Genomic DNA, 19,471 nt, shown 5'->3' with positions numbered 1-19,471 from the left:
ACAATGAGATACCACTCCATATCTGTGAGAACAGCTATCATCAAAAAGATAAGAGACCATAAATGCTGGTGCAGATGTAGAGAAAAAAGAATCTTTATCATTCTCCCTCAACCCCAGGCAGACTACACTATTAACAGAGGCAGTTTAAAGAACTGTGTTTCAGAGGAAGGACTGTGACCCTTCCTCAGCTGGGCAGTCCTGCTCGGAGCGACCCTGAGGCTTCTGCTGAGTCTCCACAGCCTTGTTGCCCCAGAGTAAAACGGGAGCATCATTTGCCTGATGATGTAGATTCCCTAGGTGCCCACAATGTTGGGCACTATTGTTCAATCAAAAGGACTGAAGACTACCTATCAAATCTGTTTCTTTAAAATATTAACACACTAAAAATGTAGTAAAATGTGTACAAAATGAACTTCATGGTCTCTCTTATGCATACTTAATAAAGGCACTCTAAAGCACATTGTGCAGACCAATCAGTGAGACTGTGCTGGTTTACCACTTCTGTTTTTCACCTGTTGGGATAACCTTGAACACAAGCCCTGGGCACGCCTCGCCCCCTAGACACGGACACCTCCACCTTCTCCAACACTGTTGTATCATCTCTTCATTCTGAATCACCACCGCCGAAATTAAAAAAAAAAAAAAAAAAAGAGAGGAATCAATTTTCCTTCACAGAAGAAATTATTTTATTCCATTTGAAAAAAGTAAAGGATACAGATAATTATTCTTTGCCTGGCAAAAGCCATTTTCCCATGGGACTCAGCTCTGCCTGGTGAAGTTAATGGTGACACATTAGAGAAACCTGTGGCCTCCAGGGGCACAGTGAGCACAGACATTTGGCTGGAAGAGCATTCACATGATCAAAACATTTCCTGGAGCAAAGATTCACAAGCTCATTTTATCGTGAAGACCACTGTGGTTTTGAAGAAAACATTTAACTTTGAAGATACTTTAAATTTACTAATTGAACCCAGGGCAAGTCATTTTTCACATAGCTGAGAGGAGAAAAATTAGAAGCCCATCTCAAGTACCCTCCTCTTACACGATGAAATCTTCTCAACTTATCTCTAGGTCTGATGTGTCAAATGACATAAATCACACTCAAAGCTCCCTATCTGTGCAGTGGGTCTTCCTCCCTGGTGGCAGACTTCTCCGAGGTTAAGCCACCAACCACGTAGGCCCATTTCCACTCTTCCTTGGGACCGAGATGGGTTCTGGCCACGCAGGCTCTCAACCCTCACCCCACACACCCCTGCTGCACCTGCAAGGCCTCAGAGGCTGACCCGGGCCTCTCCGGAGCCTCCACATTGAGCACGACTGCTGCTGTGTAGAAGAGACAGGAAAACCTCAGGCTGATGGGTGCCTGACCCCTCTTTAATGGCCTCCACGGCAAGGGTCATCATGAGGCCCTCCATTAAGTGTTTGGTCTTTAACATCATAAGCTGCACTATACAGAGAGCGTATTTACCCAAAGAAAAACACTGAGTCCCTTTCTAGTGCAATGGTTCTAGAATTCCTTAGAATCAAGGAAGCTGCAGGAAGCATACCCATCCTCCCTGCACTTCCCTTCCAGGTACACACAGGGGCTGCTGCTCTCAGCAACACTGGACTGGTGACTGTTCAGCCTTAGAAGCATCACAAGTTGGGACCTCGGTGATAGGCACTCATTCTTCTCTCTGCACCTACTCAGCTCCAGACACTGGCAACAATTCCTTCTAAGAATGCTAACTTAGGGAATCTGGTTAGCCACTGCAGTGAGAATACACCCCAGGTGAAACTGAGCAACAGCCCCAAGTGTTCCAGCCAAGACATGCTGGACACACCATGCAGCAGCTTAAAACAGGCCTGTGTGTCACTAAGTTAGCTCTGGAACTACAAAGAACAGAACTGCCGTTTACTCAATATTAGAGCAATTTGGATTTAGGGCATTTTCAATTCTAGAAAGGACACTGCCTCAAAAAAGCTAACTAGTGGGGCAAATATGAAGTAGGGCCAGTTACAATGGTTATCTGTCAGACTCCAAAACAGGGTGATACTCAACGCTACTGGACAGCTCCTTTGCCAGGGAGACAAAGAACATCATTTGTCAGTTGGTCATCCCTTCACAGCAGGCAGGGGACACCGCACACAGCCAAGTGACCAAAGCTGACCCCAGAGGCTCCCACACTGAAGGTCCAAGGCCGCTCTTCAACTTCCGAACACATCCAACTTGAGGGCCCACACAGTGCCAGTCCACAACATACCTTCAAGAAGTGGCACCTGCCACGTGAAAATGTTTCTCTTGCTGTTAACTTCTGGATGTAGGAGGCTGAGGGTGCTGGTGTTTTGGCTCCCACAGCCTTGGGTTAGGCAAGCCTACTCCCCAAGGTGAGTGTTACTGAGAACACAATGGTGTTTTCTGAAACGTGTCCGTATGTCACAGAAAAGGAAATGCAGCACCCAAGGCTCTGGCCGATGGCAGGTGATGCATGTTAGGAGGTCAAATGCTGACACTGGCCGGACTCTTTAGGAACAACGATGGCTAGTTCCCTGCCCGGGTGGTCTGACTGAACTGGCTGTCTGAAAAGGGGATGGTTGGCACTGGGACGGCTACTCTGGGGGCTTGCCCTGGAACTGCACTCACGGTCATCGAGCCGTTGGGGACAGTGGTTGTGTTCAAGCCGCTGGGGATCTCGCCAGTAGCCTGTATTTTAAAATAGACCAAATAAAACACTGGTAAAACAATCCCAATTAGAAGCATGATAAAAACAGCATTCCACCACTGAATCCCACAGTCTGCACCGTTTGTTGGGGTCTTCGGAGGCGCTGGAAGCAGCGGCTGACTGGAGGTCTCTCCACAGCAACTTTCATTTAAAAAGATTTCTGACTGCACGGCGCGCTCAATATTCTGGTCAATGCCCTTAAAGAAATCCGTCAGTGGGCTGGACAGGGCACTGGCGCCTACAGCTGCCCTGTCTGGGTCTGGCAGCTCCTCGAAGGTCACTCTAGTCTCTGAGGATGGGCTTGGGACGGGTCTGAGTTCTTTGTGGGTCTCTGTTAGGATCCCATGATTTTTCACTGGGATCTTAATAGATTTCAAAGCATATAAATCTTGTTCTCTGATGAAGTTGTTGACTTTCTTGATATCTGCGACCTAGGGAAGTCATGAAGACAAACATCATCAACTATGTAAACTCCTTAGAACTAATATCCAAAAAGTAGCTGTTTCCGAAAGAGGATCCAAGCCCGCCCCCCTTTAAGACCCTGATGAATATTGGAAAACTGCACCTGCACACATAATGAGTTTAGGCTGAATAGCTGTTTTTTCGCTTTAACCCAGCCTTATCACAGTTCCGAGCAGATTTACAAGTTTGAATAACATATAATCGGTTTTTGGAAAAGCGTTTTTTGTTTGTGTACAGTGTGACTGCAACACAATGTTTTTAGGTGAAACCCAGTCATGGTACTAAAAATGCTCTAGTAGCCCTTTCTACTTCTTCTAACTTCTGAGGCAACAATGCCCCCGTCTGGCTGACTTCCCTCCCACATCAGAACCCAGTACAGTAGCTGATTACATTAGCGATCGCCAGACCAAACCTCAGCCAGCTTGACACTCAGAACCGACTTTAACTGTAATTTTGTTTTAAGAGGTAAGTCCTCATGATTCTACCATGTTTTCATGCTCAGAAGTACTGTATGGTATATAAACTTATTTTGTAGATAAAAGCAATCGAGAGTTAATTCACTTTGAGGGTTTCCTAACACTTATGATACTTAGTAACACGTAGGGAATCACACGGATGTAGCTGGAAAGTACAGACTGAAATCTCCATTCAATATTAGGACTCCAGAAAAGGCAGCACTATGGGTTTCACAAAGTAACAAAGAGCAAGACAAATCTTAAGGGAGGGGTGGTGCAAAATTTAAGTCAAACCCTCCCTCAAGCTAATGTTTGGAACTTAATGAAAGTGTCAGAGATGGACTTTAAGGTTTTAACTCATAAGTCCACTTTAACTAGAGTGTAACTACGGCCAACAGACCTTTAGACAGCACCTTTTTCAAATCAATCATCTCCATTATTTTACTTATTGAGCGATTGTTTTTATCATCTAGTTGAACTGGGGCCGTGGACATGTTTAATTTACCATGTCCTGAAACTAAAGCATAAGGTGCTTGAGACCTTTTTGTCTTTGCCCTTCATAAACTAAACACCAAAATTTATTTACTTTCAATAGGAAAACTGATTACTTATTGGAGGCATTATATGTACAGTCTTCATGGCTTAATTAAGCCCACTTTTCTAAGAAGCCCACTGCATCCACTCAGATCTTTGTAGGGTAGGATTCATTTGCGGCCCATGTTCAATAAACCATACAGTATGCCTACTAGAAGCTGGTTAGAGAGTCAAATATAAATCTCAGTACAATTGAGAGACCACTATGTGTCCCTAGGAGGTCAGCCTGTGTATTTCCTCTGGGAAATACCACAACATCCTATACAATGTGTTTAGCCATTTGAACCTCGTTAGATAAATAACAAGACACTTTAAGGAAGAAAAGATTTTTAAAACAAATTGGTTAGACAGCCTTAGAGGAGGCCATAGAAAGTTATAACACAGTGTTATTAGCAAAATGAAATAAAAAGTTTCAATCTAGGAGAAAATGTAGCAATTCTATAAATACTTTCCTACTTACTTTGCCATGTTAATCACTCTGAATGCTAAAAACATAATTAAAGAGAGAAACAGGGTTATACAGATACACAGCGCACACAGGCTAGATCATGCAGTTCTAAAACAGAGAACGTCAAACTTGACCAATCCAATAGGCTGCAACCAGCAAGAAAAAGAGAAGTAGCCAAAAAAAAAAAAAAAGCAACCCTACCAAACAAATCTTGGATATATTCTGCATGGCATCTTTGGCCCTGGCAGGTCTTAAACAAAATATGCTCAAAACTATATAAAAAAGGTTTCCGAAATTACTTGGAGGGACAGGGAGAGAAGTGCTCTGCAGAGAGAGAACTGGCCCAACACCTGAGATTCCTAACCCTCACTTTTTATGACCCCAAGGTTCAGAACTCAAAGTACTTCACCTGCGTTCCATCTCGGGCCAGATGGGAAACCCCTTCACCGATACCACAGGCCTCTGGACACCACCCCTGGGGGGGGGGGTCAGGAAGGGGCAGCAAGGGCCCCCACCCTTCAGTGAGGTCCTCTGTTCCTCTAAATACACAGGAGCCACCTTCACCCGTGGGGTTTCTTACTTTGCAGCCATACTGAAGAGCGAGCTTGTTGAGGCTGTCCTCCTGGGCCAGTTCCCGCTGAAGCAGCACCACGTCCCCTGCTCCTGGCTGGTGAGGGTGGGGGGCACCCTTCTTCTGGCGCTCCTTGCCCCGGGGCCGCAGAGCCACGCGGTGGGACTCTTCCTCAGAGGAGTCCCCTGAGTCCCCACCACCGTTCTCAAACATGTAAACGTGGCTGGTCGGAGTCCTACAGACAATGGCTGGGCCTTGGAAGGTCTTGGTTAACACTTCCTTCTGCCTCATTTTCTTAACTGAAAACCAAACCCCAGGGTTAATTCCACACAAGGCACATCCATTCCTCTTGCGGCTACAGTACAGGTAAAGGACTTATTGCTAGAGAGATTACTCCCGTCCCCTTTCACTATAAATACTCGACAGATACCGTCAGTACAAAAAAGAATGTGTTTTACGCTAGCTCAGATGGAGGGTGAGGGAAAGGTAATTGCCTAATTGCACACTTTCTGCATAGAAAATGAAAAGAATCGCGGGGCACCTGGGTGGCTCAGTCGGTTAGGGGTCTGACTTCAGCTCAGGTCATGATCTTGAGGTCTGTGAGTTCGAGCCCCGTGTCGGGCTCTGTGCTGACAGCTCAGAGCCTGCAGCCTGCTTCGATTTTCTGTTTCCTTCTCTCTCTCTGCCCCTCCCCCGCTCGTGCTGTTTCTCTCTCAAAAATAAAAAAAAGAATAAAATAAAAAAAGAATCCCTCTTTCCCTCTTATTCCTCATCCAGAGCCGTGTCTCCCCAAAACCCATACAGATAAAGAAACTTCTCTTTTGGGTGTCAGAGGAGTAGAGAAGCTACCAAGATCCCCCCCCCCAAGCAGAGAGGTTCCCACCCTCCCTGTTCTGTAAATCTTAACTCGGAACTTTGGACAAAACAATTCTTGTTCATTACTTTACACATTCCAAAGTATCCTCACCAAGAAGGTCAAGACTTAGGGCTCTTGCTTATGAGCTCTAGGAGAGTACAATACTCTCGATTTCAAGTGCGAAAGCTTGAATTACACAGTATGCGGGGCAAGTTGGGGAGAAAATCCTTGTCGAGCTAAGAAATTCCCTTTGTCAAGCTAAGAAATTCGTCCAGTTTCTCGCAGGTCCCTCTGCCTTCATTACATCCCACGTCTGGTTTTTATTTTCACCTCCTGCCAAGTGCCAAAGCCACGCTACCCCCTCTCCCCTCTCCAAACTGTCCGAATGAGGTTCCAGACACGAAATCTCAAACACGGGGAATGACAGCCTCCGAAAGAGCTGGCATCAGAGACCGGGAGCGGGGGGGAGGGGGGGCTTCGGGGACAGCCGGTGGCCCCCCCGCGGCCGTGCCGCCCACTCCCTCTAACCCGCACCCTACAGACCCACGGGCCCGGAGGAGGGAGAAGGCAGGCGCCCGAGGACCGGCCGGCCTCCCCGTCCGAGCTCGGGGCCTGCGAGGGGCCCCGGCGGCTCCCAGGCCTCAGTTTCCCTCAGCGCTCCTTCCGTGCCAGGAGGGCGGTCCCCAAACGGGCGCTGACAAAAACAAAACGGGGCGCGGCCCGCTCCTAGGCTTAGATGGGCGGGACCCCAACATTCCCCAAAGACACGACCTCCGACCTCTGCCCTCCAACCCCGAACAACCTCCAGCCAGCCCCCGACGGTGGCGGTCACTGCCCCTCCAGAGGCAGGAAGCTGGCCCACCCGCGAGCCGACCAGCTGGGCGAAGCAGCCGCGCCACTGAGGGCCCGTGCTGTCCCCCACCCAGGACCGCGGCCCCTCCTGCAAACCCCGGTACCTCAGCGCCCGGGATCCGCCGAGACTCGCCGCCGCCGCCGCCGTACCTGCTGATTGGCTGCGAAAATCAGCAGGTCTCCCGGGGGCGGGGACGGCGAGACAGCCAATGAAATCAGCGCCGCGCAGGCTCTGGAATGAGCCGGGTTGAGCTAAGTCGGTACCGGAAGCTCAGCCCGGGGGCGGGGCCTGGGCGGGGCGGGGCTCCAGCTGTCCGACACGACTCTGGCCCCGCCCTCCTGCCTGCCACGGCGGCACCAGCTGGTTCCCGCTGCAGGTTTTGCTTCTGCTGTAGGCTTTAAGACCCCTTACCACCCTCTCCCGGTCCTCTGCTGACCCTCAGCTTCCTCACCTGTAGAAGTGGCTTGTGTGTCAATGATGTTTAACGAGGGGGTGGATTCCCAGGAGAGCGGGTGTCCCCTGCTGAGGCCTCCCGCTGCGAAGCGGCTCCTCTGGGCTGGAAGGACCCGGGGTCTCCACATCTTGAGCCCTTACCACCACAGGAGGCGTTTGCCCCGGCCCGCTCAGGAAGACACAAAGTCCACCAAAGTAAAACACCGAACCTCGACAACACGGACCAGAACAACACCATTTACCCAATGTTGATGGTGGAGGACTCCTTAAGCCTAATAGTGATGGGTGAACACTCTCATGCACGAAAGCACAAAGGTTTAAAACTTCAACCCCAAAAAGGAAACCAAAATTAAAAATCAGACCGTAACCAGGGGAAAATAATTGCAACATACACCACAGAAGATTAATATCCTTAACTGAGACACACCTCATCGAATTAATGAGAAAGTCATGAAGAGCCCAGTAGATAAATGGGTGAGGACAATTCACCAAAGAATACAAATGATTAATAGGGAAGAAAAATGAAACCTCAGTAGCAATCAAATTAAACTACAAAGCAAAAGGATAAAAACAAAAATATCTCTCCCTTTTTAGGCTTTCCATCCTAGTCAAAATAAAAGTGAAATTCCTTATCTTGGGAGACAAAGCCCAGGATGATGTGAGGGCTTCAGTCCATTCTCTGCCATTTACTCATTCTTTTTAGCCCCTCTCCCTTTTTCTGCTGGATTTTAAACACCCAGATCTCCCACCCCTGGCCCTTCACAGGAATGTCCTTCTTTCAGCTGCTGGTACCCTTGGACTTTCTGACCCCCAGGCCTCAGATTAGTCACTTTCTCAGCAGAGCCCTCCCTGTTCCCCCCATATACCAAGGCTCTCCCTCCATTTACTTGTTAATTGCCAGTTAATTTACTTGTTTAATTGCCAGAATCCTCCTGTCCCTAATTATCACCTGTTGCTCACCACAACCTGTGTCCAATTCAAAGCCTACACTCAGTAAAGACTGGTTCAACAGGAGAACCATTAAGTGACTTGACCCGGGCTACATAGGAGCTACACAGGAGGGCAGTGGCAGCAGCAAAATCCAAATCCTAATGTGTCTGACTCCAAAAGCCCAGCTGGCAGCCACAGCTGTACTCCTGGCCCAGAGGGCTTGGTCGTGGCCCGGTGGATTTGGCAAGTCTAGGTATCAGAATCTAAGAGTGTGATTACCGGGGAGAGAAGTCAGAGCAGAATCTGCAAAGCTGAATTAACATAGCCACTCCCTGATCAGTTACACGTGTTTCTTTCGTTCAGCATGTCTAATAAAAAACAAATCCAAACCCCACTCCCAACCTCCCTCCCCCCCCAAATCCAGGTTCAAGAGAGATTTTATTTGAAAAGATTATTGCAAAGGGAGAAGATTGTTGCAGGAGGGAGAACCCTCTGATTATAAGGTCTGTAAGCATCTCAGGAGTTAGGCAGAAAAGGGCTTTTCTTTTATAGAGAGAGATGAACAAGGCTAGAAGGAGCCAGGTGCAAGGAAGTGGAATAAAAGGGTGGCAGAATTGGGTATTAGACACGAAAACATTCTACCCGAGGCCAGCCTATTCTTGAGAGGGATTGTATGCTGGCTCAGGCTGAATGTGAGCTAAAGTCCATTCGGGCACCTGGATGAAGGAGAGAGGCTTAATGGAATTTCAGTTAACAAGCATTTTGTTCTGATTGATCAGAGGGGACAAGGGGCTCAGCTAATCATTTATGAGGCAAAGAAACAGAATTTAGAGGGTCTGTGTCTCACCTTGTCACAGGTGAACAAGGATGGCATCCATGAGTCTTAATTTAAGTCGTATGGGGAAAGAAGTTTCTTTGCAATAAGCCGTTTTCCAGAACACAATGGATGGGTGGGGATGGGGAGATCTTAACCTTCGCTGTTTTCCAGGAGCACAGGGCGTGGTAAAGTCAAGCTTCTGTCTGTGGATCTATCTCCCCATCTCAAGCCCTGGAGCACAGTGGTGAGTAAGGCTCTGCAGCCTCTCGTGGGGCTTACACTTCTAAAGATGAGCCACAACAAAGACATACTTAGAAAGAGCATGACAGATTATGCTAGATCCTTGAAAAAAGAAAAACTAGGTCATATGCGTTAACCCAAATTACCCAAACTTCATAAAGGCCAAAGGATGGTTGTGTGTTCTTCCAGTATCACGCTGGAGCTTGGGTAGTGAGCCTGCCCAAGAATAATCTGATTCTGTAAAGCAGCAGTTCTCAAAAATGTGGTCCATCTGATCCGGGGGACCCCCGAGACCTTCTCACTGGGTCTATGAGGTCAAAACTATCTTCATAGCAATGCCAACATTATTTTCCTTTTCTACTTCATTCTCTGTTGATAGACAAGTAATTTAGCTAACATATATTGAGTCCATACTAGATACAAGGCCACACAACACTCCTGTGAGGTATTCTTACAATCCCCAAATTACAGATGGACAAACTGAGTGCAACAGAAATCGCAAGATGCCTAGCCGATACCCATTCTAGCCTTTTGCTTCGGAAAAGAACCCCAATATTATCTGGGGCAGCAATGTGCCACGCTGACAGCTTCTTGCAGTGGGGTGTGACTGTGAAGAAGTTTCAGACAATGGATCGTAAGGGGAAAATGTTGGGTGGGACTTCTGACAAAGCTTTTCAAAGGCAGACATCGGGAAAAGCTCTGTATAGTATGGGTGTTCTTTTTACCCTCTTCCCGCTGCCTGGGATGAAGATGTGATGGCAAGGGCACCTGCACTCATATCGGACATTGAAGCAACTTTGGAGGTGGAACCCATGTGCTCAGGACAGCAAAGCAGAAAAGATGGAAAGTGTGTAGGAAAGAACTAAATGTCCCCATTGTTTAAGAGATTAAGATTTCTGTTAGGGGCAGCGATGCAATTCCTGAGTTAGATATTTGGGCACAGAGGTTATATGTCCTAGATGTCATGGCTAGCAAGTACAAGAGGCAGAATTCAACCCCAGACGGTGACTACAAAAGCCCACGTTCTTATAAAGGCTTCTGGGCAGAATTCCGTTTTGCTTTCTCTGCTGGCTCAGCTCAGCCAGGATGCCTACTAACTGTTAGTTCCTTCAGAAACATATTCTAGTTTTCTCTCCAGGCCCTTGGCTAGGTTGGCTGAGATGCAGGTGAGGTCAGAGAGGAGGTGCTCGAGCAACACGGCTCCCCCTCTGCACTGTGTCAGGGTCACACCCACCAAGGACAGTCCCACGGCTCCGTCGCTGAGACAGCTGCGATCCATCCTCCACAAGCCGGCAGGCCTACTCAGATGCCCCTCAAACTCCTGCCAAACCTACAGCATCCTGTCTGTCCCCTGTGACACCCTGCTGTGGACTGAATTGTGTCTCCACTAAATTCAGATGTTGAAATCCTAACCCCCGATGTAACTGTATTTGGACATAGGGCCTATAAGGAGGTAATTAAGGTTAAACGGGGTCATAAGGGTGGGGCCCCGATCCAACAGAATTAGTGTCCTTGTAAAAAGAGACACCAGAGAGCTTGCTCTCACTGTCTCTCCTTCCCTGCTCACACCCAGAGGAAAGACCACACAAGGATGCAGCAAGAAGGTGGCCAGATCTGAACCAGAATCTGAACCCTGATGGACCTTGGTCTTGGAATTCCAGATTCCAGAACTGTAAGAAATAAATTGCTGTTGTGTAAGCCATCCAGTCCGTGGTGTTTTGATATGGCAGCCCGAACTAAGACACCGACCTTCTCCCTGGAAGGGCAGAGGATGGAAGGGAACAGATGCTGAGTGGCTGACTTCTACTAGATATTGCAAAACTCCACTGGGCAGAGAGCAGAGATTTGTACTGGCAAAGTCATTAGAATTTCTTAGGCCGCAACTTCTCATTTTAGAGAGAGGAATTTAAGACCCAGAGACATAGGGGACTTGCCTGATGGTGCACAGGAGGTTAGCTGTAGCCTCGAAGCCCGGGGGGAAGATGAATGTGTTTAAAACTAGCGCTGCACTTACCAGCTGTGTGACCTCGATCCAGACCTGTAAGCCTTCTGGGCCTCGGTCCCCTCCTCTATGGTCTCGTTCCCTATGCTTGGAACATTTTCAGTTTATGTCTGTTGTCTTAGCACAATTATGAACACCCCTTCGCTTTTCATAGTTTGAACACACCCTCTGCCTCTCTTGAGGGCAGTCTGCAAGGCAAAGGCTCCCCACCCACCCCTCGGAAGATGCTGCTAGCTCATCACAGAGGCCCAGGCAGTTGTCAGACCTCTGTGTGGAGTCACCCAAGACAGCCTTAGGAGTTCATTGGAGAGTGGTAGGGAAGAAGAGTCTGAAAAATATATTGCATTTAGAACAGCAAAAAAAAAAAAAAAAAAAAAATCATTAAAAAGTAAAAAAGCTTAGGGGTGCCCAGATGGCTCAGTTGTTTGGGCATCTGTTTGTTGGTTTGGCTCAGGTCATGATCTTGTGGTTTGTGGGTTCAAGCCCCACATCGGGCTTTGAGCTGGTGGTGCAGAGCCTATTTGGGATTCTCTTTCTCTCCCTTTCTCTGTTCCTACCTTGCTTGTGTTCTCTGTCTCTCAAAAAAAATAAACTTTAAAAATAAGTTAAAACATATATAATAAATATAATAAATTGGGTAAAAATATTTGCTCTCTTTGATATATTAGTATCCTTAATAAAAAAAAAGGCATTCAGATCTCAATATGAAAAAAAAAACCAACAGTCCATAGAAAAATTGCCAAATGATGCAAACAATTCACTAAAGAAATGCACATGGAGAAAAGGTGTTGGGGCACCTGGGTGGCTCAGTTGGTTAAGCGTCCGACTCTTGATTTCGGCTCAGGTCATGATCTTGCGGTTTGTGTGATAGAGCCTCGTGTTGGGCTCTGTGCTGGCAACGAGGGGTCTGCTTGGGATTCCCTCTTTCCCTCTCCCTCCGCCCCTCCCCCACTCATGCTGTCTTTCTGGCTCAAAATAAAATTTAAAAAGTTCAAACAAAAAAAAAAAGAAAAAAGGTGTTAATTTGACAGATGGTCAAATAATGGAAATTCACATAGCTGCAAGAAGCTGGAAAAAGTCAAATCTAAGCACATGTGGTTGCATAGGTGAGGAAAGAGTGCTCTCAGCACCTGTAGGGAGTTTCAATTGGGACATTGGTAGCATTATGCAGCAATAACTTTTACATTGTGCATATTCTTTGATCTTGTCTCTCATATTTTGGAATTTGCCAAGAAATAAGTAGGACATGTAAAAAGATTTGTTACAAGGCTGTTCTTAATGGTGAGAGGTGAAACAACAACATCAACAACAAATGTCCAACAGGAGGGGATTAGGTTGAATTCATGTAGCTCATTTATGAAATGAAATAAAGCATACTTGTTTAAAATGAGTACTTCTTGTAGAAGTAACAGTGATTCACATGGAAGGATGTTTATGAATAATAAGCACTTTAAAAAATCTCTAGAAAACAGGGGATGCTGGAAAGCTCAGTCCGTTGAGTGTCCCAATTCTTGGTTTCCGCTCAGGTCACCATCTCGCCATTCCTGAGTTTGAGCCCCTCATCAGGCTCTGTGCGGACGGTGCAGGGCTTGCTTTGGATTCTCTTTCTCTCTCTCTCTCAAAAAATAAATAAACATTAAAAAAAATCTCTAGAAAAAAAGAGTAAGGGACATACATCACCCCACACACATCTGAAGGTTGTAAAGCAGAATGCTCAATAGTGGTTATTCCTGGGTGATGTAATAATTGCCTTATTTATGCATGCTTGCATTTTTGTCATTCTTTTTTTAAAATTTTTCTTTAGTTATTTTTGAGAAAGAGAGCGCACACAGGTGGGGGAGGAACAGAGAGAGAGAGAGAGAGAGAAATGGAATCTGAAGCAGGCTCCATCCAAGCTCTGAGCCATCAGCACAGAGCCCAACCCGGGGCTCGAAGCCACGAACTGTGAGATCATGACCTAAGCCAAATCAGATGTTTAATCGACTGAACCACCCAGGTGCCCCGAGTGCTTGCATTTTTAAACTTGTCTCTGCCACACGTGTTTACTCCCGTTATGAGGAGGTGGTGCACCAAACAGTGGTTAAAGCTGCAGGTTCGTGCTGAAGTTGGACATCAAACTTTGTTACAGCCAAATGTTCTACCCTTGCACTAGACCCCCTAAGACATCCAGTTCTGAAGCCAGCACCAGCCCTTAGGATTAACAGGAAAATTCTGTGACCTCCGTAAGCCCCAGTTTTTTTGTCTATAAAATGAGATCAGAGATAGATAGATCCTGCTACTCACCAGGTGCTTGGCATACAATGAACATTCTGGGAATGCGAGGTATTATTACTATGACAGGGGAAACCATAAAGGTATAAAAGTCCATTTTTCTTTAAATAATACATTCCTAACTTAGGGAGCTGGAGGCGGTTTGTGAGGATCGGATCTGTTCTGATTTGGGAACAGGTTTCTCGGGTGAGTTTTAAACATGTTTGTCAGGAGCTTTATTTGTATCGGATACAGTCTCCCCCTGGGCTAAAGTATGAGGAGTTGCCCAAGAACAGGAGCCTGATGTGTCAGGCAAGCTGTCCTAGGCAATGTGGGGTGGGACGGGGTGGGGGGAACACTGAGTGCTTGACCTGAGCTCCCGGGTCATCCCAGGCTGACTTTCCCCCTGGCCCTCCCCTTCCCTCCCACCTGGAGCCTGGGTCTGCTTTGTCACTGCCGCCTTGGTGGGAACTCAGGGTCCCTTCCGGTTTCCCTAAAGAGCCACATCCACAAGACCTAGGTATATACAGCAGAGTGTTTAAAGATTTCATACACGTATCTTACCTTCATTTTGCCCCTCTCAGTAGCAAAACCTCAGCCACCCCCCCCCCCTGCAATTTTCCAATCCTTTGCTTCCTCCCTTGCCAACCTTTAAGCTCAGCTCTGGTTTTCCTGGCCACACCCGGGAATTAGGCCCAGGTTCAGAGAACCCGATGCAACAGTTCCATGGTCTCCAGCTCTTCCCAGTGCCCTGGAGTCAGGCAGGGGACAGAAATTTTATAATTTTTATAAGAATTACATGCTGGGGCACCTGGATGGCTCAGTTGGTTAAGCGTCTGACTCTTGATTTCAGCTCAGGTCATGATCTCATAGTTCGTGGGATCAAGCTCCACGTCGGGCTCTGGGCGATGACAATGTGGAGCCTGCTTGGGATTCTCTTTCTCTGTCTCTCTCTGCCCCTCCCCTGCTTGCATGCTCTCTTTCTCTCTCTCTCTCTCAAAATAAATAAATAAACATCTTTAAAAAATTGTTTAGGGGCACCTGGGTGTCTCAGTCAGTTAAGCATCCGACTTCAGCTCAGGTCATGATCTCGCAGTCCATGAGTTCCAGCCCCACGTCGGGCTCTGTGCTGACAGCTCTGAGCCTGGAGCCTGCTTCCGATTCTGTGTCTCCCCCTCTGTCTGCCCCTCCCCTGCTTGTGGTCTCTGTCTCTCAAAAAGTGAATAAATGTTAAAAAAAATTATAAAAAATTGTTTACAAAAAGAACTGCATGCTAAAGCAATACAATTTTAGATATATTAGGTTACAGAAAATATTACTAAAATCAATTTCACCTTTTCTTTGGTTATTTAAAAATTTTTTTTAAATGCTTATTTATTTTTGAGAGAGACAGAGTACAAGCAGGAGAAGAGCAGAGAGGGAGGGAGACCCAGAATCAGAAACAGGCTCCAGGCTCTGAGCTGTCAGCACAGAGCCCAGCATGGGGCTTGAACTCATGAACCATAAGATCATGACCTGCACTGAAGTCGGATGCTTAACTGACTGAGCCACCCAGGCACACCTCTTTTGGCTATTTTCTCATGTGGCTACTAGAAATTTAAAAATTGCATCGGGTTCACATTACATTCCCACTGCCTGTGGTGCCTGAAATCCACGGTTCAGAGCCTGCCTTGATCTGAGGGCCACCTTGTTCTTTCTCCAAATGGTCCCGTTTAACAGCAAATATCCTGAACATTTGCATCAGGTCGTAGCTTTGCCAGGAGGTTGATAGCTAGGGAGGGGATGTAGAGAGGCAGGCATGGTGCCAAAGAGACTCTTTTTTTTTTGCACCCCCTTCTTCTGCCTTCCCAGACACTCCAGCTGGGACCCTTGGAGCTGAAGGCAGCCCACAGGTGGTGTGGGTCTGCTGAGTAGGGGGGGAAGTCTCTCAGCTAAAGACTCAGGGGCACCATTCCAGGGGCAGGTCTAAGGGAAAGCTGCATCCGGTGATATTTCAGAGAGCAGAGGGTGAGTTCTCCATGCCAGGAGCCTCAGTTGGAAGCAGCACCCCTAACCAGGGTCTGAGGAGGGAGGGAAACTGGAGACCACAGGCGAGGAGGGGCCCTGGGCTCCTCAGCCAAGCATCCTCCAGAGGAAGATTTGCCATCAGGGTTTGCTGGCTGGAAGGACGTTTTGGTTGAAGTTCTGTGTCGTTTCAGATCAGGGTACAAATCTGTGAGACTCCAGGTACCTCTGGTAATGCCACTCATTGGGACCCCCATGCTGCACAAGATTTGATTACATACACAAGCAGGTCTGGGTCCCTCAGTGGGATTGTTCTAGACTGAAAACAGACTTCAAGCTGATGCGTCCTATATGCACATAGTAGGTGTTCAATGCCAGGTTGTAAACATGTTGTTAACCCCATCCTTAGAACCCAGAAGGGGCTCAACAAAACATATTTAACTGATTTGAATATGTACTCAACTAAACCTCCTGAAGCACGAAGCTGCCGCTGACTGAGGGTTCTGCTATGTCTCTAACCTTTTCAGCATTATTTCCAGCCTCCAACCCTTTCAGGGAAAAGCACTCCTGTATTAGTTGGGATTTAACCAAGAAACTACTCAGAATACTCACATTGGAGGGAACTGCATGCTGAGATTGGGGTCACAGGTGATGGATAAGCAAAGGGGGGAGGGCATTAGGACAACCCAGAGGGTAGCCACCACTCCTCTAGGCTGGGGCCAGAGGACGGGCTGATGTCATGGGAGTCCAGGGAACCACAAGGAGCCTGTTCAGTGGAAGCTGAAAGTTTAGAGGAGACGGAATTGGCTGTGGAGCTACCTTGTGAGGCAGGAGGGAAGGGAGGGGACATGTTCAGACCTCTTACCTCCACCCAGGGTCAGCCCCGCTGCTGCTGTGCAAAGCAAAATGAGAGAGGGCAAGGGGTGGCTTGGGGGTGTTCTGGCCCAAGGCCAGTATGACCTCCAATTGTCCTAACTTTTGAAAGGGTCTTGGAGGAACTGAACAGCCTGTTACAGGCTGAATTGTGCCTCCTATTAAATTCATGTGTTGAAGAACAAACCCTGGAGCCTCAGAATGTGACCTTATTTGGAGATAAGGTCTTTAAAAAGGTGATTCATTGAAAGGAGACAATTAGGGTGGGTCCTAATCCAATCTGACTTGTGTCCTTATAAGAAGAGGAAATTTGGACACACAGACAGGGGTGTGTACACGGAGGAAAGACCTTGTGAGGACACAGGAAAAAAAAAAAATTCAGCCATCTACAAACCAAAGAAACCAGCACTACAGATCTCAGACTTCCGGCTTCCAGAACTGTGAGGAGATAAATCTGTTGTTGAAGCCACCCTGTGTGTTATGTTTGTCCTGGCAGCCTGAGCTGACGGAAACTGCCCAAGATTCCGTGTTGCCAGAGGAGTCAGAATTCAGCACAAATCCATCCCCAGAGTGCAGGGAACCCACTTTTTTAACTGACAGCAGTACAAAAATGCCACCCAGATGTCCAAAGGAACCTCTCCTGCCTCCCCCACTCATCCCTGCTGGGAGGAATCACAGACTGGTGTGTGTGTGTGTGTGTGTGTGTGTGTGTACATGTGCACACTACTGGTATCTGTGAAGCCTGTTAAACATCCTACATTGCACAGGAATGTTCCCCGCCCAACAAAAAAATTATCCAGCTCACAATGTTAATAGTGCCAGCCCCAGAGACCTGTGCTACAGTAAAGCTCCATGTCTATAAGCCCACCATGTGCTTGAGACATCCCAGTAGGCTTTTGGTCTTTTACACTTTAACATGAACAGATGGATAATCATCAATTAGCAAACATTTGAAGAAAGTCTCTGACATGAATGGCAGTGATCGGAACTACAGAGAAAAAGCAACGTGGGTAAAACAGATTATACAGGGAGAAGAATATTGAAGAACTGTTAAAAGAAATGAAGGGAAGGAAGGAGGGAAATAAAGACAGACAGGCAACCTGAGGGAAAGAAAGGAGGAAATGAAAGAAGGTGCCAGATCCATGGGACGAGAAAAGGATACCGTTAAAAATGGATATTCCAGGGGCGCCTGGGTGGCGCAGTCGGTTAAGCATCCGACTTCAGCCAGGTCACGATCTCGCGGTCCGTGAGTTCGAGCCCCGCGTCAGGCTCTGGGCGGATGGCTCAGAGCCTGGAGGCTGTTTCTGATTCTGTGTCTCCCTCTCTCTCTGCCCCTCCCCCGTTCATGCTCTGTCTCTCTCTGTCCCAAAAATAAATAAAAAACGTTGAAAAAAAATTAAAAAAAAAAAGGATATTCCAAAAACAAGCAAGAACTTTTGAGAATTAAAAATGTGATAGTGGAAATAATAAACTCTAAATAGTTTAGAATACAAAGTTAAGAAATTCTTCCAGGGGCGCCTGGGTGGCTCAGTCGGTTGAGCGACCGACTTCGGCTCAGGTCATGATCTCATGAGTTGTGAGTTCGATCCCTGCGTCGGGCTCTGTGCTGCAGCCTGGAGCCTGCTTCTGAATCTGTGTCTCCCTCTCTCTCTGCCCCTCCCCCATTCATGCTCTGTCTCTCTCTGTCTCAGAAATAAACATTAAAAAAAAAAAAAGAAATTCTTCCAGAAAGGAAAGCAAAAATCAGAGTTGGAAGATAAGAGGGAAAAAATGTAAGAAAACTAGGGGGCCAGTCCGGGAAGTTTAATATCAAAATAAGAGCAGTTTCATAAAGACAGGACAGGTAAAATGGAGGGGAAGAAATCATCAAAAATATATTCTAAGAAAACCTCCAAATAAAGAATACGAGTATTCAGTTTGAAAGGATGAAAGAGATCCACATCCAGGTACCTCATGGAGACATTTTCAAATACTGGTGACTAAGTATGATATTGTGATTTATAATAAGAAATAAGGGCGCTTGGGTGGTGGTTAAACGTCTGACTCTTGATCTCGGCTCAGGTCATGATCTCACAGTTCGTAAGTTTGAGCCTTATGACAGGCTCTGTGCTAATAGCACCGAGCCTGCTTGAGATTCTCTCTCTCCCTCTCTCTCTGCCCCTCCCTACCTCTCTCTTTCTCTCGCTCTCTCAAAATAAATAGGTAAACTTAAAAAAAATTGTTATAATAAGAAATATGTATTTGGTCTTCAACCCTGTTCCTGGCTCAGAGCCTCCAAAACGCTTGGGATTTCTCAAGTATTGAGAGTAACAGTTTGTTATGTTAATGAGGTGGATTTTGGAAAAGATGGAGCCTGTTTTCCAGGAGAACCAAACATGTGACTAGAAGGTTGGAACTTTCAGTCCCATTCCCCTGACCTCTGGGAAGAGGAGAGGGACTGGAGGCTAAATCAATAGCGAATGGCCACTGATTTAATCAGTCATGCCTATGTAATGACCTCCATTGAAACGCAAAATGGTTCAGAGAACTTCCAGGTTGGTGAACATGGGGAGATTTGGGGACAGTGGTGGGCTGGGAGAGGGAATGAAAGCTCTGTGCCCATTCCCTACACCTTGCCCTGTGCACGTCTTCCATCTGGCTGTTCCTGAGTGATGTCCTTTTATAATAAACTGCTAATCTAGTAGGTAAAAAATTTATCTGAATCCTGTGAGTCACTCCAATAAATTAACCTAACCTGAGGAGGAGGTCTTCGGAACCTCTGATTTATAGCCTGTCAGACATACAGGTAACAACATGGACTTGCACCTGGCACCTGAAGTTCAAGAAGGAGGTCATGGGAACCTCCAGTCTGTAGCTGGTCAGTCAGAAGCACAGGTAACAACCTGGCTTACAACTGATGTCTCTGGCGGTCTTGTAGGACTGAACCCTAACCTATGGAATCTGATGCTGCTATCCCTAGGT

The 19,471-nt window shown here is 47.0% G+C and overlaps 1 protein-coding gene across 2 annotated transcripts; it reads right to left on the bottom strand.

The window, feature by feature from the left end:
- Positions 1–662: 662 nt before the first annotated feature.
- Positions 663–7,074, bottom strand: LYSMD4 (LysM domain containing 4). Of its 2 annotated transcripts, none has more exons than XM_047086774.1 (3): positions 7,045–7,074; positions 5,242–5,531; positions 663–3,133 (listed from the first exon to the last, which is right to left on the bottom strand). In XM_047086774.1, exons 2-3 carry the CDS (start codon positions 5,521–5,523, stop codon positions 2,522–2,524), a joined length of 894 nt encoding a protein of 297 aa, XP_046942730.1. In that variant the 5' UTR covers positions 5,524–5,531; positions 7,045–7,074; the 3' UTR covers positions 663–2,521. The 2 variants fall into 2 exon arrangements, with proteins under 2 accessions (XP_046942730.1, XP_046942729.1); XM_047086773.1 differs by lacking the exon at positions 7,045–7,074 and adding an exon at positions 5,774–5,813.
- Between the last annotated feature and the right edge of the window lie 12,397 nt (positions 7,075–19,471).

This window comes from Lynx rufus, unplaced genomic scaffold, assembly GCF_022079265.1.
Source record: "Lynx rufus isolate CCGP_SWC_20201006 ecotype Redwood Valley unplaced genomic scaffold, mLynRuf1.p SCAF_21, whole genome shotgun sequence".
NCBI classification, from domain to species: domain Eukaryota; kingdom Metazoa; phylum Chordata; class Mammalia; order Carnivora; family Felidae; genus Lynx; species Lynx rufus.
This window is presented reverse-complemented; position numbering and strand designations above follow the sequence as displayed.

What these genes read in the sequence shown, in the direction of transcription:
- LYSMD4 (XM_047086774.1), bottom strand. Translation starts at nt 5,523, where the DNA reads ATGAGGCAGAAGGAAGTGTTAACCAAGACCTTCCAAGGCCCAGCCATT. An exon ending in CTCTTCAGTATGGCTGCAAA is followed by an intron (nt 3,134 to 5,241) that starts GTAAGAAACCCC and finishes TGACTTCCCTAG; the next exon opens with GTCGCAGATATCAAGAAAGT.